The 25,334-nt window shown below is 41.2% G+C and overlaps 1 protein-coding gene across 5 annotated transcripts in view; it reads left to right on the forward strand.

The window, feature by feature from the left end:
* Positions 1 to 25,334, forward strand: part of atg7 (ATG7 autophagy related 7 homolog (S. cerevisiae)) — a 67,173-nt gene that overhangs the window by 16,741 nt on the left and 25,098 nt on the right. For 4 of the 5 annotated variants that reach the window (XM_034219222.1, XM_034219226.1, XM_034219225.1 and 1 more), the window contains exons 15-18: positions 429 to 544; positions 2,929 to 3,004; positions 16,012 to 16,092; positions 20,765 to 20,887. In XM_034219222.1, the coding sequence (XP_034075113.1) occupies positions 429 to 544; positions 2,929 to 3,004; positions 16,012 to 16,092; positions 20,765 to 20,887 (396 nt within the window). Of the gene's footprint in view, positions 1 to 428; positions 545 to 2,928; positions 3,005 to 16,011; positions 16,093 to 20,764; positions 20,915 to 25,334 lie in introns of all 5 variants that reach the window. The other variant, XM_034219224.1, reaches the window with a different exon arrangement.

The following is a 25,334-nucleotide window of genomic DNA, read 5'->3' on the forward strand; positions in this document are numbered from 1 at the left end:
CTCGTGTTGTAGCTCTTTGGATCTTAGTTAGCCAAAAGTGGTCCACAGTGTAAAATCCAGACATTTAGTTTATGAGGTGTGATGCAATTTAGTTCAGAAATTGCACCCATTTATGCGAATAGCATGCATATTTAAAAGGCTACTTCACTGAAAGGACTCCATTACCAGTCATTTTGAAATAATTGCTCACTCAACCTCAGCCACTTTGGATAACAGCATCATCTATATCTGTTAGACATACATTTCAATGATTTCCTGCGTTCCAAAACACTTTATTTGTGATAAGCTAATTGCCCAAACTTTTTTCCTCCATTCCTTATTTTCGCCAAGCTCTTTCAGGATAAGTGGAAGGAACGTGGTGTCATGACTGCTCTTCTCACTGTTTATTGACTGTTGTTTACTTCTACCACTTGTTTTTTTGTAACCAGTCAACCAGGGATCGGACTCTGGATCAGCAGTGCACGGTCAGTAGACCAGGCCTGGCCATGATAGCTGGAGCCCTCGCTGTGGAGATGATGGTGTCCATACTGCAACACACTGAAGGGTAAGCACAGCACACTTATTTGTATTAGTAGTGATAGTAGTAGTACAACCATAGTATGGAGTCTCGAGTTGTACAATATGACCTAAAGCTTGCTTTGATTCAACAAGAAATAAAGACGTAAGGTAAGAAAGAGATATCAAACACTGTTTAAAACAAGTGTAGAAAATATATGTTCAATAGCTTAAACGCTTTACAGAGAACTACATTCAAAGTCTAGAGAATAAACCGAAACATACTTGATCATCCCTGTTTGCTTTATTGAAAATGTAAATGATGCACTTTTATTGATGGTTTCCTGTCTACTATCTCTGCGACAATCCAATGTTAGATTTAATGTACATTTAAAACAAGACCAATTGTATATGGCGAGTCACTGCCTTTCCTATTGCAACTCCTTAGTAAATAGAACTTGGTTCCAAAAGATTTTGTATCTAGTTTTGATTTATTTCTGAATAAAACTCTTAAAAAAGATCCTTGCTAACACAAACAGTCACTTTCTTTAGTGAGTCACCAGTAGGAGGTTAAAAGCAAAAAAGACTGCATTTATAAAGGGCTTCCTACTCTTAGCAAGAACTCAAAACACTTTTCAGCACAAGCCAATGCATACACTGGTGGCAGAGGCTACCATACAACTTGCCACCTGCTCCTCAGCGAATAACATTTACACGCACTAAAGCACCAATGGATGTGCCACTGGGAGAAAATATGGGGTTCAGTATTTTGCCCAAGGATAAAACCGCTCCCCTTCCGATTGGTGGACTTCCTCCTTTTGCCTTTGAGGTTGTGCTTCTAAAACGTTCAGCAAGCTTTACTTTGCTTTTTGATGGTGCCACCCTGCAGCTGAGGTCTTATATAATGCAGTTGTAGCACAGCTCCCTAAATGTACTCGAGGCCAACAACTTGTGTACACTGTAGAAGCTTTGTTGCCATTTATAATCAATCTTTCACTTTCATGCTCCAAAAGCTTGAACACTGATTCAGTCTGCTCTCAAGTTCACTTGTCAATCTGTAATTGCTCGATTTTCCCTACTCGTAAAAGTGCTTCTTTTTTCAAACACTGATGGGGATGTTTTCATGCTTATTAAATGTGCACAGAATGTGTCATTGTGGGAATGTAATTGTGTGTGCATGTGTCGGTGGAAGTCGTATGCTTGCTGGGGCTGATAAGACAGCTATTTTCTCTGAGTGTTTTGAGATGTTATAAGCCGTTGCAGAGCTACGCTGCCTATGCTGCATACAAAGCTTACAAAGCAATGAAGCGAAGGAGAAAATGTATGTAACTGTACCTCTATGGTTGTTTAACGCCTTCCTTTACATCAGGGGTGTCCAAACTACGGCCCGGGGGCCAGATACGCCCCGTTGTCCATTTCTAATTGGCTCAGCAAATTCTTAAAGTATAACGGTATATGGCCTCCACCTGAAACTCGTGCTTGTCTTATATTATACTTCTTAAATATATATGTGAGCCTATATTACACAGTAGTTTTCATGTGTTAATAAGCCCACTACTCAAAGACATTCAGTCAAGAGCTGACAACATGTTCTAACAAATCTTAGTTTTATTTCCATAACAAGCTTTAAATAGACCCTTCATATTTCCCCTTATTATAAGCAATCTGAGGCTTCTGTTTTAAGGGATGAGCTGCAACAGGATAACTGAAACCCTATGGAGAGCTGTGATGTTTCTTAAATCATATTCAAGTAGAAATATAATAATAATTGACCTACATTTGATTGATTTGGCTGAATTATAATTTAACCTATGAGGCAGTATACCTCACCTCTAGTGAGGGGCCCAGCCCTTTCTATGTTTTTCTGTATGTGGCCCTCAGTGAAAAGAGTTTAGGACACCCCTGCCTTACATGAAGATCTCCTCCTGCAACTGCCCTCTGTGTCCTTGTTTTTATTTCATAGCTGTTCTATTCCTTTCTTTCTTTTCCTTCATCTCTTTCTCCCTTTTAAAGCCATTACGGCAGCCTTATAAGAGCAACCATGGCCTTTAGAAATTGTCACTTAAGGATTCATTTTGTATCAATACGATGGCCACTTTGCAAAAACATTCTGAGGCCATTGTGTTGTTATCCTTGAGTCACATCTTTTAAGCCTGGGTAGATTTACTGGCAATCAGTTGCTCCCAGATCAAATCATGTTAAACTGTTTTTGGGCTTTCTTGGATCTCAATATTGGTCAAATTCACATCTTTTTTTTGGTATATAATGTAGATATACTACACCCCATGGATTATAAATAAAACCGTATGCATTAGTTTAAATGCTAGGCCAATACCTTTCATACAATATGATATGTAATGTTTAGGATTATTTTATTTTTTAAACAAGTTGATATAAGTATATAATGTACTCCCTCTTTTTCTCTATCCTCAGAGGCTATGCAATAGCCAGCAGCAGTGATGACAGGATGAATGAACCTCCCACCTCTCTGGGTCTAGTGCCACATCAGGTCAGACACACACACACACACACACACACACACACACACACACACACACACACACACACACACACACACACACACACACACACACACACACAAACACACATTAAAGCAGTGGCCACATATAGTACAGCGGATAAGCACAACAATTGTGCATTTTATGAGAAAAGCATGACATTTCTAGCATAGTTAGTGCATACCATAAGGTTTATTTTCAGATGTGGAGGGAAGTCAGATTTGACCTGTGAGGACCGTGAGAGGTCAAATCCAAGATGGCCGCCAGTCTCTCGGGTCAAATGTTCAAACACGCTTAATTTTGGAACCAAACATTGTAGAAAAACATTTAAGGTGTCATATCCAACTAAATTAGGGATGCCCAATCATTTGGTGATACTTTTGAGGTTGCCAGAAGAGCTGTATCTTCTCTCAATTGTGAAGGTTTTTCGGGTAGGTGGAGCATCTTCATTTAGAATATCATTTTTGAGTGACCATTACAATATATATATATTTATTTTTTTCAACTGAAGACAATGTCAGTGATTTGTTGACGTCTAAAAGGCTTAGCAAGGGGGATGGACTTTGAGATGTATCACATACTTGTTCTATGCATAAACTGACTGCAGTACAAACACAGTCAAAGCACAAAGCTATTTATTATTAAGTCTACAGTTAACAGTCCTACAATCAGTAAACACGACAGTGGGAAAAACAAAATAATAGGTGCTGTGACTGTGGAAGATGCTAATGCTAGGCTAACTGTAAACTGAAGCTAAAGGATGCTAATGCTTAGTTGAAGTGGGTGCCAGGACTGAGATAATCGGAAATGGTAAGCAGACTTCAGAAGCATTAGAGATCCTGCTTTAAAATATATCTCTTAAGAAAGCTGATAATTCTTAAAGGGAAAGTAGATGGCATAGCACAGAAAAGTCTCTCTCTGTAGGTCCTAGATACAGTATTTATAGCTTGTATTACTCATAGACTTAACCTACTAGAGTAGCAAAGCAACAAAGTATAACCACTAATAGTAATGTAGTGAAGTAGAAGCATAAAGCCTCTTTTACTTACAAGAACAAGTATCTATGTGTTTGAATGTATGCAATGTAGTTAAATACATCCAATGCAGCTTTTACATGTTCAGTCATGTTGTACTGAGTGCATGTGGTTTCTTACTGAGGTATTATTCTGCTACTATATTTGTGTACATCAGGTAAGTAGGTTCAATAGAATGCAGCCCTGATAAAGCATCACCACGAAGTGCATCTTGAAATGTACCACAGATTTGCGTTGCCACACCAACGACTTTAGTCAATGCGTCAGATAATCATTTGAAATAAGTTATATATATATTGCAGGGCTGTTATATTGCGCAGCACTATCTTTTATTTATTCAGTTCACATAATAGCAAAAACTGACCTTTACTCTTTAATACCACTCTTGGTTCAATGCAGCTTGTTCATAATGAAACAAGACTTGTAACCAAGGCCATGATTGACAGGACGTTCACTTTTTTAATTATTCAAAAAGGCAACAAGCAACAGCGCTCAACCCGGCATCGCTCAGCAACACTTTCAGTTTCCATCCGAGAGGCAAATCTTTCAGTAAATCTCCATTTAAACGTAACCGTTTCAATGCATGTTGCTAAAGATGCCACTGCTTGTCTAAGTACTTTTTTGTCAAAAATACCTTTATATGTTATTTTAAGTTAAACAGTGCATTTTATTGTAGGAACTGGTGTACACACAATAGAAGGCACACAATATTCTGAGAAGACGTAAAAGGAAACAGCTGTGAAAGGATAGGCAACCTTAAGAAATACATGGCATGTGATTGGACGAATGATCTGTCAATCGAACTATTGGAAAAAGCCAGTCTGACACGTGAATAGTTACACAACCCTGATTGTTCAATACAAATTGTAGTTTGGAAACAAAGGCATTACTTGATGCCTTAAACGATTGACTTTTGAGTGATCTCCAGCTAGGAAAGGTCTATTAGTACAGCAGATAAGCTCTCATATTATAACAATTGTGCATTTTATGAGAAAAGCATGACATTTCTAGCATAGTTAGTGCATACCATAAGGTTTATTTTCAGATGTGGAGGGAAGTCAGATTTGACCTGTGAGGACCGTGAGAGGTCAAATCCAAGATGGCCGCCAGTCTCTCGGGTCAAATGTTCAAACACGCTTAATTTTGGAACCAAACATTGTAGAAAAACATTTAAGGGTGTCATATCCAACTAAATTAGGGATGCCCAATCATTTGGTGATACTTTTGAGGTTGCCAGAATTCAAGAAAATGCATTTAGGTGAAAATAAAGGTAGAAATTGACCAAAAATAAGCTGTCAATCAGTTGAAATTTGCAAAATTGCAAATTATTTAGTGTGTGTGTGTGTGTGATATGAACTTATCATCAGCTAGATACATGACATCAAAGTAACAGTCAAATCCAAGATGGCCGCCAGTCCTCTGTGTTTAATGTCCACGTTTTTTTAAATGTTGGAACCAAACGATGTAGAAAATAATGTGTCATTTAATGTGTCATTTCCACCTAAATTGGGGATGCCCATTCATCTGATGATACTTTTGAGATCGCCAGAATTAAAGACAATTCATTTAGATCAAGGACAAGGTCAAATTACATAAAAAACTTTTGGATTCGACCTATGCAATATAGTGAAATGTGCTTCAATTTTTAAACTATAGGGATAATAATACAAAATAATAGATCCATGGTGCTAGTCTATTTTAATGATGATAATAATACAGATCTAAATCTAACAGTCTCCAGAACAGAAACATAGTGCAGTGCACTTCAGTGCAGCTTTGGCACACTTGCATCGTCCAGTGCCCCCTTTCTGGCAGCGACAGTGGATCAATTCATGGCACGATTTTTGATGCTTCAGGTAGAGTGGTCCAAAGTGGCTGCCACCCAGTTGTTTCCTCTGTCCAGCCCCAGTCAGACGGCTCTGGCATCTCTGGATCCAGGACCAATGCCTGGTTCCAACAGTTGGCCTGGTAGCAAGTGCGTTTGATGTGCTGCTTCAGTGCTGCCTGGGTTGGAGGAATGTTCTCTAGAGATCTAGACTTCTGTGTGAAGAGCTGTTTCCTGGCATCATTCACCTCCATGCTTTCACTGGTTCGGTCGTACATCAGCACCACAAATCGCTCCAGAAGTAACATTGATCCTTCACTGACCTCACTTGGCATGCATAGGAAGTGTCATGTGTGTGTGTGTGTGTGTGTGTGTGTGTGATGTGTGTGTGTGGTGTGTGTGGTGTGTGTGTGGTGTGTGTGTGTTGTTGTGTGTGTGATGTGTTGGTGTTGTGTGTGCTAGGTGTGTGTGGGTGGGTGTGGGTGTGTGTGTGTGGTGTGTGTGTGTGTGTGTGTGTGTGTGTGGTGTGTGTGTGTGTGTGATGTGTGTGATGTGTGTGATGTGTATGATGTGTATGATGTGTATGATGTGTGTGATGTGTGTGTGTGTGTGTGTGTGTGTGTGTGTGTGTGTGTTGTGTGGGCTGTGTGTGTTGTGTGTGATGGTGTGTGTGTGTGTGTAGTGTGTCTGTGTGGTGTTCGTGTCGCTGATGTTGGGTGTGTGTGTGTGTGGTGTGCTGGGTTGCTGTGTGTGGTGGTGTGGTGTTGTGGTGGTGCTGGTGTGGTGTGGTGGTGTGGTGTGGTGGGTGTCAGCCCCTGTGCCGCCGTTCTGTCTTGTGTATATCCCTGCTTCCAACTAACTGGGTATAGATGCATTCTCTGTAGAGTTCTATCTGATCGTGGTGTCCTAGTGATTGGTCAGGGTGGCTCTTCCACCAAGTCAGTGACACCTCTGCCATCAGCCTACACCAGGGGTCGGCAACCCCTGCCAATGTTGGCACGCGGCACCGTAACCAGTGGCACACTAGGAATAAGTGTGCAAAATATTTAAATTGTATTTTCGGATCATGAACGAGACCGCCGCCAGAGCGCGTGTCCCCGTTACCTGCAGAAGGAAGCCATGCACGCAGCACCGCCCCGCTCTCTTTCACTCCAGGCGACTTTCTGCCGCTTTTCTCCGTGGTGCAGTGCTGATCGTTTCACCACGGAGCACTTCACAAATTGCAGTAGGCCTACCCATAAGGAGCTGTACACATGCCGCAGTTTTTGCGTGGCTGTGTCTTTAAAGCCCAGTGGCGATCTACTCATCTCTCATCCAAATAATATGCTACAAAGGGGCGGACTGGCCATCTGTGTGTTGAACTTTCCTGTCGGCTCCCAGACCGTAGTCGAGGAGGGCAGAAGCAACAAGCTCAACAAGTTCAATAACCCACTTTAGCATAAATGACTGGAGAGAGGCGAGCTCTTCTTGGGAGGCCGTTGCATTTATTTAGCTGTTCTTCTGTTTCACAAAATACATCACAGACCTCTGTTTTTCTGCTTCCTCGTTTCACTTCCAGAAACATACACACGTTCCCTCACTGTCGCTCTACCATCCACACACACACATGCACAAGCCACACCTCTCTCTCTCTCTCTCTCTTGAAGGGACAGCGATCTCATCTCACTCTGCATGACCCTAAAATCACAACATGTGTCTTCTGGAGAATCACAGAACGGACGATCGTCCTTATTATTATGCCGTTTAAAGCAATTATTTAAATGTTATTGTTCAATTCGGCATAATACGTTGCGCTGACAGTTCCAGACACTGCTTCCCCGCAGCGAGGCTCCCCCCGCCCTCCTGCTGATAGTTCACGAGTGTCAAGCTCCTCAACCGCCCCTCCCCCCGTTGATAATTCTCGATCTCGTTGGCACGCTGATAAAAAATTTTTTTTAAAATGGCACTTCATATCAAAAAGGTTGCCGACCCCTGGCCTACACAATTGTGCCACCAGCAGCCCTAAAGACAAAGGTCTTCAGTGCGCTGGCTGTACAAGGTCCTGTGAGATCTCTCAACCTCCTGACTGCTGCAGCTGCCAAAGAAGATATGTATGCATGGCTCAGCAAAGTCAAGACAGCTGTTGAAAAGTCTACCATGGATGGCTGGATATTGTGGTCTGCCTACCACGCTGATGCGCACCAAGCTGTCTTCCCACCTGCAGCAATAACCGCACTATTGTCTCTGTTTCTTGACAATGCACACTCAGTGGCAATGATACGTCACTCCATGGACATCGTCAAGGCAGCAGTTCAGCACGTGAACCCTGGTCAGATTCCTGTCCTTGCAGCTGACCAACCACTGTATGCTCTTGCTAAGGAAGTCCAGTGGACCTGGCCAGCCACTTATGGAGAGGATCACTTTGTGATCATGTTCGGTGGTCTACACATTGAGATGGCCATGTTGAAGTTGCTGGGAGACTGGCTGGAAGACAGTGGCTGGACGAACACCCTGGTACAGGCTGACATTGCAAGTTCCGGAACAGCAAATTCCTTCATACATGCCAGCCATGTCACCAAGACCCGCCATGCGCACCAGCTCACAGCTGAAAGCCTTTATACACTCCTCCAACAAGCTTGCAGTGAAGACTGCACACCTGATGACTCTAATGCCATGCAACCTGATAGTCCGCCTTTTGAGGAGTGGTGCATACAGCGAGCAAAGGCCAGTGTCCACTTTGACTACTGGCTAAAGACCCTGTCATTTGAGCTTCTCTTGCTGCGGTACATCAGGTCACTTTGTGAAGGTAACTTCCAGCAGTACGTGGAATCCCTGACACAGATCATGCCCTGGATATTTGCCCTAGATCACACACACTACTCCAGATGGCTTTCCGTACACATCCGTGACATGATGACTCTCGCTGAAAAACATCCACATGTCACAGAATTCAAGTCTGGACAGTTTGTGGTGCACAAAACCAGCAACAAGTTCTCTGCCATGGCACTCGACCAGTGCCATGAGCAGAACAATGCAATGGTGAAAGGTTCTGGTGGGGCTATTGGACTGACTGGCAATCCAGGAGCACTTAGACGCTGGATGGTAGCAGGGCCAGAAATGTCCAGGATCACTACAGAGTTTGAGCAACAGCATAGTGCTAGTGACACTGGGCACCGTCATCACGAACAGCAACCTGGCGTACAAGCAGCATTTCTGAAGGAAGTTAAAGCACTTGTGACAGTGCTGGAAGAGATGGGAAATCCATTCCTAGAACACAGCCAAGATTTAGTCATTGACACAAGGGACATCATGGACATCAAAGTGGCTGAAACTGTGAGAAGGATTGAGACCCTTGGTGAGGAGCAGTACACCACGTTTGTGAAAGAGAGGCTAGAACAGTGTACAACACCTGTCACACAAACAATTCCAAAGAACAAGTTGCCACTGTTCAGTAGGCCACCGGTCAAGATGAAGTCGAAACAAAAGGCACAGCTTGCAGCACTGAAGAGTGACTGTGGTCTCTTTTCGAGGCTGTACATCTCCTGTCAAACACGAGATGGAGACATCGACAATTTCTTCTCCCATGAAAACCAGGGATCCCCACCAGCTCTGTCAACTGGAGGCAAAATTCGGATTGGGGTTAAAGCAGATCTACTTCGCTGCCTAGAATCAGATCTGCTTGAAAACAGTAGTGTACCTATGGCTGATGCAACAATTTTCGATGGTGCAGCTGTGGTTCAAATGTTAAATCCTGCAACATCAAGAACATTTCAAGAGTATGGAGATAGAGTGTTTGCACCAGTGGCGAACCGTGTCTATCACAACTGGACCTTCTGTAGACACACACACCTTCCTTCACCCTTTCACCGGGTGTGACACCATCTCTGCCTTCGCTGGCAGAGGGAAGAAGACTGCCTGGGAAACGTGGAAGTCTTTCCCAGAGGTGACTGGTGCTTTCAATGAACTCCTATGCATGCCAAGTGAGGTCAGTGAAGGATCAATGTTACTTCTGGAGCGATTTGTGGTGCTGATGTACGACCGAACCAGTGAAAGCATGGAGGTGAATGATGCCAGGAAACAGCTCTTCACACAGAAGTCTAGATCTCTAGAGAACATTCCTCCAACCCAGGCAGCACTGAAGCAGCACATCAAACGCACTTGCTACCAGGCCAACTGTTGGAACCAGGCATTGGTCCTGGATCCAGAGATGCCAGAGCCGTCTGACTGGGGCTGGACAGAGGAAACAACTGGGGTGGCAGCCACTTTGGACCACTCTACCTGAAGCATCAAAAATCGTGCCATGAATTGATCCACTGTCGCTGCCAGAAAGGGGGCACTGGACGATGCAAGTGTGCCAAAGCTGCACTGAAGTGCACTGCACTATGTTTCTGTTCTGGAGACTGTTAGATTTAGATCTGTATTATTATCATCATTAAAATAGACTAGCACCATGGATCTATTATTTTGTATTATTATCCCTATAGTTTAAAAATTGAAGCACATTTCACTATATTGCATAGGTCGAATCCAAAAGTTTTTTATGTAATTTGACCTTGTCCTTGATCTAAATGAATTGTCTTTAATTCTGGCGATCTCAAAAGTATCATCAGATGAATGGGCATCCCCAATTTAGGTGGAAATGACACATTAAATGACACATTATTTTCTACATCGTTTGGTTCCAACATTTAAAAAAACGTGGACATTAAACACAGAGGACTGGCGGCCATCTTGGATTTGACTGTTACTTTGATGTCATGTATCTAGCTGATGATAAGTTCATATCACACACACACACACACTAAATAATTTGCAATTTTGCAAATTTCAACTGATTGACAGCTTATTTTTGGTCAATTTCTACCTTTATTTTCACCTAAATGCATTTTCTTGAATTCTGGCAACCTCAAAAGTATCACCAAATGATTGGGCATCCCTAATTTAGTTGGATATGACACCTTAAATGTTTTTCTACAATGTTTGGTTCCAAAATTAAGCGTGTTTGAACATTTGACCCGAGAGACTGGCGGCCATCTTGGATTTGACCTCTCACGGTCCTCACAGGTCAAATCTGACTTCCCTCCACATCTGAAAATAAACCTTATGGTATGCACTAACTATGCTAGAAATGTCATGCTTTTCTCATAAAATGCACAATTGTTATAATATGAGAGCTTATCCGCTGTACTAATAGACCTTTCCTAGCTGGAGATCACTCAAAAGTCAATCGTTTAAGGCATCAAGTAATGCCTTTGTTTCCAAACTACAATTTGTATTGAACAATCAGGGTTGTGTAACTATTCACGTGTCAGACTGGCTTTTTCCAATAGTTCGATTGACAGATCATTCGTCCAATCACATGCCATGTATTTCTTAAGGTTGCCTATCCTTTCACAGCTGTTTCGTTTTACGTCTTCTCAGAATATTGTGTGCCTTCTATTGTGTGTACACCAGTTCCTACAATAAAATGCACTGTTTAACTTAAAATAACATATAAAGGTATTTTTGACAAAAAAGTACTTAGACAAGCAGTGGCATCTTTAGCAACATGCATTGAAACGGTTACGTTTAAATGGAGATTTACTGAAAGATTTGCCTCTCGGATGGAAACTGAAAGTGTTGCTGAGCGATGCCGGGTTGAGCGCTGTTGCTTGTTGCCTTTTTGAATAATTAAAAAAGTGAACGTCCTGTCAATCATGGCCTTGGTTACAAGTCTTGTTTCATTATGAACAAGCTGCATTGAACCAAGAGTGGTATTAAAGAGTAAAGGTCAGTTTTTGCTATTATGTGAACTGAATAAATAAAAGATAGTGCTGCGCAATATAACAGCCCTGCAATATATATATAACTTATTTCAAATGATTATCTGACGCATTGACTAAGTCGTTGGTGTGGCAACGCAAATCTGTGGTACATTTCAAGATGCACTTCGTGGTGATGCTTTATCAGGGCTGCATTCTATTGAACCTACTTACCTGATGTACACAAATATAGTAGCAGAATAATACCTCAGTAAGAAACCACATGCACTCAGTACAACATGACTGAACATGTAAAAGCTGCATTGGATGTATTTAACTACATTGCATACATTCAAACACATAGATACTTGTTCTTGTAAGTAAAAGAGGCTTTATGCTTCTACTTCACTACATTACTATTAGTGGTTATACTTTGTTGCTTTGCTACTCTAGTAGGTTAAGTCTATGAGTAATACAAGCTATAAATACTGTATCTAGGACCTACAGAGAGAGACTTTTCTGTGCTATGCCATCTACTTTCCCTTTAAGAATTATCAGCTTTCTTAAGAGATATATTTTAAAGCAGGATCTCTAATGCTTCTGAAGTCTGCTTACCATTTCCGATTATCTCAGTCCTGGCACCCACTTCAACTAAGCATTAGCATCCTTTAGCTTCAGTTTACAGTTAGCCTAGCATTAGCATCTTCCACAGTCACAGCACCTATTATTTTGTTTTTCCCACTGTCGTGTTTACTGATTGTAGGACTGTTAACTGTAGACTTAATAATAAATAGCTTTGTGCTTTGACTGTGTTTGTACTGCAGTCAGTTTATGCATAGAACAAGTATGTGATACATCTCAAAGTCCATCCCCCTTGCTAAGCCTTTTAGACGTCAACAAATCACTGACATTGTCTTCAGTTGAAAAAAAGAAATATATATATATTGTAATGGTCACTCAAAAATGATATTCTAAATGAAGATGCTCCACCTACCCGAAAAACCTTCACAATTGAGAGAAGATACAGCTCTGTGTTATATGACCAGAAACATGAATAGCCTACTATTAACTGTGAGAGGAAGACATTTTATAACATGCACTGTTGCTTTGCTTGTTTCTGTGTATTATCTATTAGAATGTATTCCATCCTATGAATTATGAAATTTGAAAGTAGAAATGGACCAAAGATAAGGTCGAGTGGCTCACCATAACTAGATTTTAAGCTGATGCCGCTGTTGCGGAGAGCAAAATTAAGTCAGTTTTTATAGATCGAGGAGCACTGGACGTCAGACCAGATTCAGCTGGAAGGAGTGGGTCAGGCTGCACTTTATTGAAGAAAACATAGCTCAATACATACACATGGTACATAGTGGACATCAGTGAGTTAGTTTGCTAAAACCTGAAGGGCTAGCCTGAATGTCTCGCCTCGTGTAGCCATTTTTCCATGGTCTGTCTTTTGGCCATTGTTTTTGTGTGTAGATTTTTAGATTGAAATAGGAACAGTCAATTATGTGGCGTGACTACTGCGTGTCAAGCACCAGATGGTTTACACAAAACCATCTGAGAAGCTGTGATTGGAAACAGTGTGGAAAAGGGAAGGCCTTTTAAAAATAAATTGGCAGGTGGCTGGATGAACCATCTGTCAATCAAACTCACACCCAAAGCCAGCAGTGTTAAGAGTGAAAACATATTTTCCATAGAGAGAAAAGCCTTGTTCTACTTTCAATGAAGACATGCTCTTCAGGTCTGATATAACTGATGCCATTGCAGCATCTACGCTAACTTCTTCAGCCGGTCAAAGTCACTAGTCTGTATATTTCTTTCACAAATACATTTTTATTTGGTTTGACAAAAAAACTGGTGCAAACTCAACTGTGACCAGTAGTATAAGACAACATACATGTGATTATAAAGACCCAAAAGGCGAATACATTATAATATTAAACACTGGAGTTAGTGGTAGCCAACAACTTTAGCTTGAAAAATGAATTGTCCAAGAATGCTTTTCTGTGTCCAAATACAAAATGAGTCGATAATATGCAGCTATCCAAGCTGTGCCCTTTTGCTAACTGACTGTTGCCACATACTCGAGTATCTCATCACCTCCATTTGCATCATCATCCATATTCATCAATCTGAAAATCTGAATATCTGCCATTTGTCACCTCCGCTGCTCGAGCTGCGTGTGCACGTGCATGAAGACGGCAAAGGCAAGGGAATAATATCATGATGACCACAGAGAGATAAATACTGGGTGGATAATATGCAGGAGGGTGTACATGCTTGGGTGTGTGTCTATTTTTCTATATAGCCGTCTTCAGTTCATACAACACTCTGCAGATGAATTATGTAGGCTTTCTTTTCCGTGGTGCCACACTGACAACTCGTGGTTATTTACAGAAACTACATGTAACGACATGGCATTTATCAAGTGTTGAAGATAAGAGTTCCAAATACAGGCTGAATAAAATTGTATTGATGCCACCACCTTGACCCATTTGTTATGTGTCTTTAAACTACCGGTATTCATCGCCATTCCTAAAACTAACAAAGCATTGTTTTGACCCTCTCTGCTGCCATATAATTCCTTTGTGCTTGCTTGGGTAAATTGGTGGATATAAGCACAAGTCAGATCACAATATCTGCATTATACATGCATCATTCTATAATTTGATGTTAAGAAAAATCTGTGGCTGATAATACTCGACCCTAACTGAAATCAAGTCAATTAATCTAATATAGAGCCTCAATTTAGATACAGAAAAATGATTTAGTGGGGGAAAAAATGGCAACAAGACAGACAGACATGCCAAATCTGCTATGTACCTAATAGACAAAAGTAACAAAAACACAATCAATAATAACAATAAAAAGATTGTAGTAACATGTATAAATAATGTTATTTCTGGAAGATGTCTAGCAACTTCCAGGTGCCGCCCATCATACACACATTCAGGATACTTTTTTAAAACTATGTATGCTTATTGTCACAGCTCAGGTCTTTATTCCAGTGCTCTCAATCAGTGAGGCAGTGAAGCTTATAAAGTCTTTTGAAAGTATGAATGTCACAAGTCCAACAGTGCACCTTGCAATACATTCATACTGTACCTGAACTCCTGAACTCAATGTAGTATATAAAGACAGTTTTATGTAGAGCGATTAGTTTGTTCTGGTCCATCTCACTTGCCCACTCTCGCCCCCTTGGTCTGACTCATCCATCCATTCAGCCCTCCATTTGTTCATTCATCCACTGGACATGTGCGCAGGCAGTTGTCCTCTCACATTAATGTTATATTTGTAATGCCTGCTACTGCAGATCATCTTTCAAGCCTTTTTATTCCTCCTGTATACCCCTAGATTTGGCCTTTTTGTAAGTTGAAATAATCAGTACAGAAATGGGAAGATGTAAAAAGACTAAAACAAATTAATAAAAACGTGGCAAAATGAAATAAGCCTCACTAACTGGAGCTCCTAAATCAATTTGAAATCTCTTGTAAGATGAACACTGTGTACACATTGTATTTTATTATCAGTCCCAGAGTTAGAGATGAACATCTTAACCTGATATCCTGAGATTACCATCCAGCCTGGGGGGAGTGTACATTTAGCCCCATGATGAGTTATTGAAATGGGGGTGCGTAAAGATTCATAGAGCACCCAGATCTCCTTTCCAAAAAGTCAAAGCTTTTCATTTCCTGTTAACTTTTCTCACAAATGTAAAAAATGTGTGTCTACTTCACCACCAGAGGGTGAGCTATTTCATGCTTCGGGCTGAGTGCGTCACCAGAAAACAGAATTTGAAAGATGTATTTAAAGAACACGTATGAATAGGGGAGAAGGAATGAGGCGCATTAAGAGATTTTTGGTGTTTAGTGGGATTTCAATGTGTTGCTAAACAGTTGTTAGTGTATGTACATGTGTAGAGGGGTTCTTTAGACAGTAATCACAGTAAATAACCATAATTACGGTAGCCATAAATTGGAGAGAAAGCTTTCAGCAGTGAGATGTGCTGAACATGTTTAACTGAAAATATGCACCAGAGGGCGCTCTCAGCATCATTTTGAAATACAAAAAATAGGAAAACTCAAACTGCCTCCAAACTTTTTAAGCACTTCAATGTTGATCTTTATACAGTTGCGTTCACTTTTTCTTACACGGAATAAATAACAAGAGTACTTTATTCTCAAAAAGAAGGACAGTTTCTGTCTGAAAGGCACATTCAATTCACTCAAATACTACATATTATCTTTCTCCTGATTTACCTTGTGTTTTCATCTCTTTATGGCTACAGGAACGTTTTTATGTTTACATAATGTCAATTAATGTGTGTATGAATGTGGTTTTGGAAAGAGATCGGCTCCGCTATTTTGCTCCTCAGTTTCATGTCAGTTTTTGACCTGTTGATTTCTCTTCCACAGATCCGGGGCTTTCTTTCAAGGTTTGACAATGTCCTGCCTGCAAGCATGGCCTTTGACAAATGCACCGCCTGCTCACCCATTGTAAGTACTAAGTAGCATACATTGTAACTGAATAGTTAAAATTATGTCTCATAATATCAATTTTATAAACAAGAATATGATTGAACAGTATAAGGAAGATTGACACCGATGCAAATAAGCTGGTTCTGATTTACTTATCCGATTCAATTCTGTTACTATGTAACAACATTGTTTTGAAACACAAATTGCAGCCTTAGCAGAAATATGGGGGAATCCCGTCTCTACCATTCAGTCAGTGGAGCTGTGTTGAAATGTTGTTCCTTGAGGAATACTGAAGAGACACACACACACACACACGCACACAAGCTGGTAAAACCATATGGTAACAATTAGGCAGCAGTTGCTCATTGATGTCAGTGACTGTCGTATGAGTGGAATTACCTCCCACCACTGCTGTGTGTCTGTGTGTGTGTGGGTGGGTGCATGCACATGTGAAGACGGCTTGTTGAAGGGTCCACATAACCCAAATCAGCCATGCAGGGTGGGAGAAATAGCCGTCGTGTCTTTTTACCGCGTTGTCATTGGTCCACGGCCAACTGGCAAATCATTGCCACAGGTGGCCTAGTGGTTAGCAGCGTCCAGTGCTGTGATTGGTTGGGCAATACTAGTGTAAGACCAGGGAGGGTCCCAAGTTAGAGAGGGAGAAAGTTAAAATAAAGAGGGGTGGGGGGGATTAGGAGAGGAAGTGCAGGGCTGAAGAAAGGGTGTTGTGATGAGTAGAGGGCTGGGTCTCTCTCTCTCTTTCTCTCCTGATCTCAATGCAGTCTTTGTGTCTATAAAGAGGTCATAAAGCCCCAGATCTATCACTTTCATGTGAAGACTGAGAAAGAGAGATAGAGAGGGGGAGGGAGCTGGCTAGCTTGTCCTCTAAAAGTTTTAAGTTTTTCTCCACCTACGCTGCTCCTGAAAAAGAAAGAAAGAAGTCTAAAGTTCCACTCCATCTTTAGGTGTCATGTTTCTGCCCGTGTGACTGATGAGATTATTCAGTCAGTGCAGAGGGTTCATGAAGTTTAATAGGGATTGGGCTAAAGCCTGTGTAGTCCGAAACAATGAACAACATGAGTAAGGAAAGACGATCCTCTGCCGAGGCAGGGATACAGGTTATGTAGTGAAATGTGTGAATATGTTTGATTTAGTTAATCCCACCCACACATATTCCCGCTCTGTTGTGCATTCGCTTATCACTCTTTTTCTTTTCTAAACAGCCTACTTTTTCTCCTACCCTCTCTTCCTCTCCTCTGTCTCACCTTCCTGCTCTCCCTCCCCCATATCTTTCCTCCCTTTGTGCGTCCCATCAGTCCGGTCATTGTAATGTGTGTGTGTGCGGCCTGTCTTTGGCGTGTGTGTGAGCCAGTGCATGTCTGTCTGTGTGTATTCCTGCTGCAGTCAGCTGTGTGCTGCCAGGTCACTATGGAAACAAAACAATTCAGCCCCTGTCTGGACTGGAGCGGTTCCTGTAGAGCTGGGGCTTTTTACTGTGTGTGTGCGTGTGTGGGTGTATGTGTGTGTGTCTTTGCATGTGTGTGTTTCCTAACTCTTTCTGGGGCTGCAAGCCAATAAAACAACACGCCACAAAGTAAATCACAGCTGACGTGGCTTTGTCTTAAACCATGCCAGACACCTCTTACTACAAATACTTGTACTAACACAACCAAATATTCTACCAGTATTAATAGCAAAACATTTTTTACATTTGTAATGACGCATATTGAACTGGTAACTGAAACATCTCAGGGTTTCTCTGTAAAGTTATTTTGAGCTTTAATATCTAGAGCTACTTAACATTAATCATCCTCATGTCACAGTTTGTCAAAAATGTAAACCTGATTTAAATGGGGAATGTCTTTTTCTATTGTTTTTTGGTTACATTTTGTATCCAGCATCTATCCCATTTAAATGTTATGGAAGTAAAAAACATTGTCAAAAAACCAAACCCTTTAAATAGATAGATGGATAGATGTATACGGCAGTGTCAAGTAATAAACAGTACAAATATTTAAAAAAAATACAAATATAATACAAATTTACATGCAAGTACATTTATTAAGAATAACAATAATTAAAAATGTAAAAAAATTAACATTAGCAGCAAGTATAACCGAACTACACTGAAACCGGCTATGAAATAGGTCTGCTCTTCAGTGTGTCCAAGTAAAGTGGCCCCCTTATGCTGCCTAATAATACATTTTAAATCGGAAACAAAGATGAATATAATTAGTTAGTTTATCAACCGAAAATGTTGATAAATGAAATCTATTCATTGTTAAAGTCTATGATAAAGCAAAATTATAAACGCTTTGTTCTTTAAACTTGCCAGATTTTAGGATTTCCTTTCCTCCTTCTAGATAATTGTAAATTAAATGTGTTACATTTTCAGATTGTTAGTCCATCAAAAAAAGCAATCTGAAAAGCTCAACCTGGGCTGTGGGAAATAATTGATATTAACCTTTGTACCAGCACACCTTTCACACTAGGTGCAATTCCTTCAAATGTCATAACTCATTTTAAATAAATTACCTGGTTGTACGGTAACTACAGAAATAACTACACATGCTTTCTCCTGTGAGATGGGCTAATTCTCCGGAATACCAAAAGGCCTAAGTGGTTACTCAATGAGTCAATAGAGAGTTTGTGCGTTTTAAAGACGAGGAGTTTAACCATACATGTTAATGGGGCTAGTCAAAGTCGTTGAATCACCAGGAAATGTTTACTCATAGTGTCACTTCATGGAAAAACCACTAACCACGAACATTTAAGCTTTTACATCATGCACTGATTTGCATTGACTATGTGACCGTTCATTGTAAAGCGGTTAAATACTTTGAAATATAAGAGTCAACTCCTGTGTTTCCTTTACGTTTACATTTCAAGTTCAAGCCTGTCTGAGCCATGAGGACCACCCAATGAATGTTTGATATGGATTCTACACCCCCACTCCGGCAAGCTCACACATATACAGCCTATAGTGTGGGATACTTCATATCCACAGTATGGATCCAGAAGCAACTTCAAAAATAATTCATCGCTACTGTCGAACAACGCCCTAGGGTAGAGATGTATGGGTCTCCATAAGGAAGGAAGCTTTAGGACAAGTGTATACATGTGTGTATACATGTGTGTAGCATTACATGTCATCTGTTGATGATTTTAAGTGTTGTGTATCTTGGATTAATCGGGGCTATCCGTGAACCGCATTTAATCCCTACTGAAACCCATCAGCGCCTGATTAACACATAGCAACATCTTGTGAAGTCACATACCGTATGTTCATGTTGTTATGGTATATTTCGCACAATGCTTTTCCAAAGTATGAATTATACAGATATAAGATACTGAAATCTAACCCTCTTAAGAAAAACTGCAAATAGTTTCAGTTCTGCATCAAAGTAAAGGTGCGAAACACCAAATGATGCCAATTTGAAAATATCTAAATAAATACAGCTTTTGAAAAAGGCAAAGTAATCTGCTTCAAATTCAACCAACCCCAACAGTTTTGAGTTGGAACATTTGATATTGTTTTTTATAATTATCTGAAACTTATATTGTAGTCACATTGTTAAGGTATGAAAAGTTAGTGGTCGCTTATGTATACTTGCGATATTGACATAAGCAAATGGTGTAACTTTGTGTCTGTGTGCGTTGCTTAGAGAACGTTTAATAACCTTATCACAAGACCATCACAGTTATCAAGTTGCATTCTGTGTCGCGAGGGTCTACGCATATTTCAACAAAGTGCATGTTGGCCGTTGGCGTCTCATGTAACGGATCCCGTGGATGGAAGTGGAAAATCAAAGAAATGAAAGAGGAAGAAGGAAAGAAAAGAGAGGTTGAAAAGATGATCGAGGGACACGTCAGTGTGTATTGTGTGCGGTGTGTCTGGCTCCGAGACTAGACGCCAGGTCAGTCTGCGAACACATACACAAACGCGCGCACACACACACATGCACAGACATTGATGCACACTGTGTGTTGATGTCTGAGGCAAAGGTAACCCTACACCTGCAGAGGAGGGTCTGTGTGCGTCCATGAAAGGATCGGCCAAGCTTAGAAAGGTAGTCGAGAGGTTAGAGCATCTGTGTGTGTGTTTTTGTGTGTGTGTGTGTTTTGGACAGAAGGTGTGGGTATTTGAAGTCAGATCTGGTAGGAGATCAAGGTAAACATGTCGGCTTGTCTTCAGAGGTGCTGAGTTGTGGTGATGGACCAGAGCAACAAGGCTGCATTTTTATTCTGAAACCAATAAAATATTTGTATCATTATCTGCTTTTGAGAGAGTGTTGCTCTTTGCCCTCTCATAATGTTTTAGTGGTTGTGTCGTGATGCATTAGCAAGACTCAGCCCTCCACTCAGAATAAACACATCAGGCTCAAAAAGGACTTTCACCAACTAAAAGCATACACTGTTTAGAAAGGAAAAAAACACATTGAAATGTCTTGTGCAATATGTAATGTTCTACTTGAAAATGCAGTAAACGGTGCTTTTATGCTTGATAAACCTCGCCTTCTTATCAGAGCCTTCGGGTAAATAACGTTAATGCCTTAAGCATCCGAATTTGCTGTTATGTAAATGTATAGCATTTAACAGGAAGATGCCTCATTAACAAAAACAACACTACATGTTTCAATTACTCTGTATGTTACAAATCCTTATGTTCATGCTTTTCTTTTTTCTCCAGGTCCTTGAGCACTATGAGAAGGAAGGTTTCAACTTCCTGTCCAATGTGTTTAATTCATCCCACTCCTTCCTGGAGGACCTGACAGGGCTAACCCTGCTGCACCAGGAGACACAGGCTGCAGAGGTAACACACACTCACACACCTGCACAGGTACACACACACACACACACACACACACACACACACACACACACACACACACACACACACACACACACACACACACACACATACATACATACATACCATACATACACACATAACCTGCTGCACTGAGACTCAGGCAGGTGTGTCAAAATGAACATGGATAAGGAAATAATGGCAGACATCATATTTAGTTACCTTTTTCTTAACCAAGTTTTACAACAGAATGTCAAAACATGTTTAGCTGTCTCGTCTAACTTTATGTATTTTGGTAGTGTTGATGGTTTGTTTGGTGTTTTGGGGAAAAATATATTTAGAGCAACTTCTAAACCTGACCGTAACACGAACAAATAAAACTCTGGGGAATTGATTTTCTGTCAGAGGTCACTAATAAATACAAATGCACCACAGAGGAAATGCACCAGGACAGATGCTGAGCTTCTCGAGATATTTTAATCTTAGTTACCACTTTTAAAACAAAGCGGAAGAGGTTGTGCTCCACTTTTCACACAATCACACTCTGCTTTTTGAAGTTTATGAAGGTAGGGATCGTGTAACCAAATAGATGAGTTCATCTCCAATTCCCAGATATTTGTATAGTGATATAATGAGATAACTTAAAAGTCTTAGTGGGTTTTTATCCCAGGCCTTCAAGTTCCTGAATTCTTCACAAGAGAGGGTTAAACAAAGTATTACAAGTGAGTTGGTGTAGCATCTGCAATATACGTTTAAGGGTTAAGGGTTTCAATGCGTGAAAATGCTTAGCGTGATGGAACTATGAGCTAGACCAGAAAAAGGGTCAGAAAGTGCACGGCTAGATGGAGCTTACCATGGAGTTTAATGTCCCTGGAAAGAACGAAACACAAAATCTTCAACCTGTTTTTCATCTTGTGAGAACTGAAACCTATTGAAAGGATTTAATTAGTAGTATTTTGCCTGTTAAATGTTTAATAGGAGCACTGTTTTTCTTTAAAGGCAGAGATATTTTTATCCTGTAACCTTGGTTTAATTATCCTGTTGCCATAGCAGCACAACGTTTATGTCTATGGAACAACTAGCAGCAAAAAGTTCCAACAAACATCCAGAAAACTTGGTGGTGGAATATGGGTGGTTTTCCTCAAGACTCCCCTCTGACATGAGACAGAAGGAGAGGTGTGTGTGTGTGTGTGTGTGTGTGTGTGTGTGTGTGTGTGTGTGTGTGTGTGTGTGTGTGTGTGTGTGTGTGTGTGTGTGTGTGTGTGTGTGTGTGTGTGTGTGTGTGTGTGTGTGTGTGTGTGTGTGTGTGTGTGTGTGTGTGTGTGTGTGTGTGTGTGTGTGTGTGTGTGTGATGTGTGTGTGTGTGTGTGTGTGTGTGTGTGTGTGTGTGTGTGTGTGTGTGTGTGTGTGTGTGTGTGTGTGTGTGTGTGTGTGTGTGTGTGTGTGTGTGTGTGTGTGTGTGTGTGTGTGTGTGTGGGGGGGGGGTTCTGCTGTTGCCGAGCTGTGGGAAAATCCCACGTACTTTCTCCCCAACTCCTTCTCATAACACACAGATGGAGGAGGGGAAAGCAGAGGAAAGCATGGACACGAGGGAAAAGAGGGGAAAAGGAGTGTAGATAACAGAAACATTTAAGGGAAAAATACGAGAAAATGGGAAAGAAAATAGGACAGGAGATTATAGAAGAAAGAAAGTAAGAGTTAGTAAAGAATATTTTGTCTTTAAATCCCTCATTTCCTCTCCTGATATCAATGGTTACCTCACCTCTATCATTCTCTTCATCTCTTGCAACCGTCCCTTCCCTCTCTCCCACCTCCCTCCCCTCACTCTCTCTCTGTTGATGAAGTGTGTTGAAGACTCTGGCGTAGTTTTCTTTCTCCTCGATCAGAAGATGGAGAGATTGTTTTGATTGCTCAGCCCACTAGCGCCAGAAGTCTTAGCGCCTGTTTCCTGTACACAGATTAGCTATTCCAAAAACTACTGCGCTTGGAGGACGTCCCTTTTTTTTTCCTATTCCAGGAAGGGACAGACGTTCTGCTCCTGCTCCTGAAAGCATATTATTACTTATGTCATGTGGGAGCCCACTAGAAACAGGCCTGTGGCTCATTTCGGAGCTTGATGCATATTTTCAGAAGAACCGACCTGAAATAATGATAATTCTTAATGTACAACAATTAAGGGTTTAAAGGGTCCTTGTGGGATACCTTGTGTACATGTTTGAATTGTATGCAGCTATGAGTCATCATCGTATGATGAATATCAGGCGTTTAGGAGGCTTTTCCTGTGTCCTTTAGTCCGGACTTTAAACTGTGTGTCAGCCTTATCACTTATGAGAAACACAATACAGTTTGTCATGTATAACCAAATGTTAGTGCATGCATGTATTACAGTGGATTTAAATGACTTTATTTGCATAATTTGTTATTTTTACGATGCTCTCTTCTTTAAAGAGCGTGCACTGAATTCATTATGTGTGTGTTTTTCACCATGCTAAACCATAATCTATGTCACCAGATAGCAGTACTATGTACTTATGGTCTATTTTGGGCGAGTTTGTAACCTGAGAACTACTTTTTATGTTGTCACCACAGGGTTTTGGGGTAGTTCAAGTTCGCTAAAAGTTTAGACTGACGAAAGCTGTGTGTGTGTGTGTGTGTGTGTGTGTGTGTGTGTGTGTGTGTGTGTGTGTGTGTGTGTGTGTGTGTGTGTGTGTGTGTGTGTGTGTGTGTGTGTGTGTGTCTGTGTGTGTGTGGTGTGTGTGTGGTGTGTGTGTGTGTGTGTGTGTGTGTGTGTGTGTGTGTGTGTGTGTGTGTGTGTGTGTGTGTGTGTGTGTGTGTGTGTGTGTGTGTGTGTGTGTGTGTGTGTGTGTGTGTGTGTGTGTGTGTGTGTGTGTGTGTGTGTGTGTGTTGTGTGTGTGGTGTGTGTGTGTGTGTGTGTGTGTGTGTGTGTGTGTGTGTGTGTGTGTGTGGTGTGTGTGTGTGTGTGTGTGTGTGTGTGTGTGTGTGTGTGTGTGTGGTGTGTGTGTGTGTGTGTGTGTGGTGTGTGTGTGTGTGTGTGTGTGGTGTGTGTGTGTGTGTGTGTGTGTGTGTGTGTGTGTGTGTGTGTGTGTGTGTAAATTAGTGTGAATGGTTTCTTTGTCAGATCGGCCCGATTGGGATTTCAAACTCTGGTTGGAGCTTGGCATTGTGGAAAGTGTACTATGAATCTGGCATCTGGCACATTAGTTGCATGTATTTTAGAGTCTAGCATGAAATGCTGTATCTTAGGTTTCACGAGTGTGGCAAGGAAAAACAAACATGACGAAATATTTCTAAATATTCATGGGATGATCTGTACGTGTACTGGCCCCTTTTATTCTACAATTTAGTATGGCCTGTTTCTGTGGTATACTTCAGTCCTTGTAACTGTTGCCTCCGCTCCACTGTCAGCCCCCACAGTTTAAAACCTCAGTATTCTGCAAACAAAGAGCCTGTCGGATCATCAACTGAAGCGTCCTTACCGGCGTCATTTGATTTTGTAAACGGAATAAAACAGACAATGTGAGTCATCCCTAAAACAACGTCAGACCAAAACAAACGCCCCAGAAAAATGTTTAAGTGACACAGCATTCTAGTATCTGTTATAATTATGGCTTTTAAAATATTTTAAAAGGATCTTGAAAAGCAGAGACAAATAATGTTGTCCTGCCAATAGTCGTTTTGTTCAGGCAAGAGGAGGCTATGATGACAAGTTCAGAATGTGGCCATTTGGTATAATTGTGTCCATCCATCCATCTTCTCCCGCTTATCCGTGGTCGGGTCGCGGGGGTAGCAGTTCCAGCAGAGAGCCCCAAACTTTCTTTTCCCTGGCGACATCAACCAGCTCTGACTGGGGGATCCCAAGGCGCTCCCAGGCCAGCGAAGAGATATAATCCCTCCACCTGGTCCTAGGTCTACCCCTTGGTCTCTTCCCAGCTGGACGTGCCTGGAACACCTCCCTAGGGAGGCGCCCAGGTGGCATCCTAACAATTGTGTAATTGTGTGAGGTTAGATATTTTTCTTCACTTTGGTTTGACAATTCAGATAGTTGGTCAAATGTTGTTAAGCATATACAACATTTAACAAATTAACCATCCAGAATGTAAACGCCAAAGCTAAGTGGTGTACCATATCTGAGTTCAGTTAACCCATTTAGATCAACCTCCAAAAGTGGTATTGGGGATTACCTCAACTGACCTCGGTAACCATTCAAACCAATGTTGAAGCATTATCTGAGTCGTAGTGCTGAGTGTTGTGTTGGTTGACTAGCCTTCCTGAGTGTGACCTCACTGTAGAGGTGTGGGTCAAACAAATCAACACACAAACCACTCAAATAGCCTGAAAGGAAGTGAGAGTCTGTACAGGATGAACCTCTCCTCTAACGCACCCACCCGTTGTCTTTTTTCTTTTCTTTGGCAGTTTAAATTATAAAAAA

This window comes from Gymnodraco acuticeps, unplaced genomic scaffold (genome assembly GCF_902827175.1).
Source record: "Gymnodraco acuticeps unplaced genomic scaffold, fGymAcu1.1, whole genome shotgun sequence".
Taxonomy (NCBI): domain Eukaryota; kingdom Metazoa; phylum Chordata; class Actinopteri; order Perciformes; family Bathydraconidae; genus Gymnodraco; species Gymnodraco acuticeps.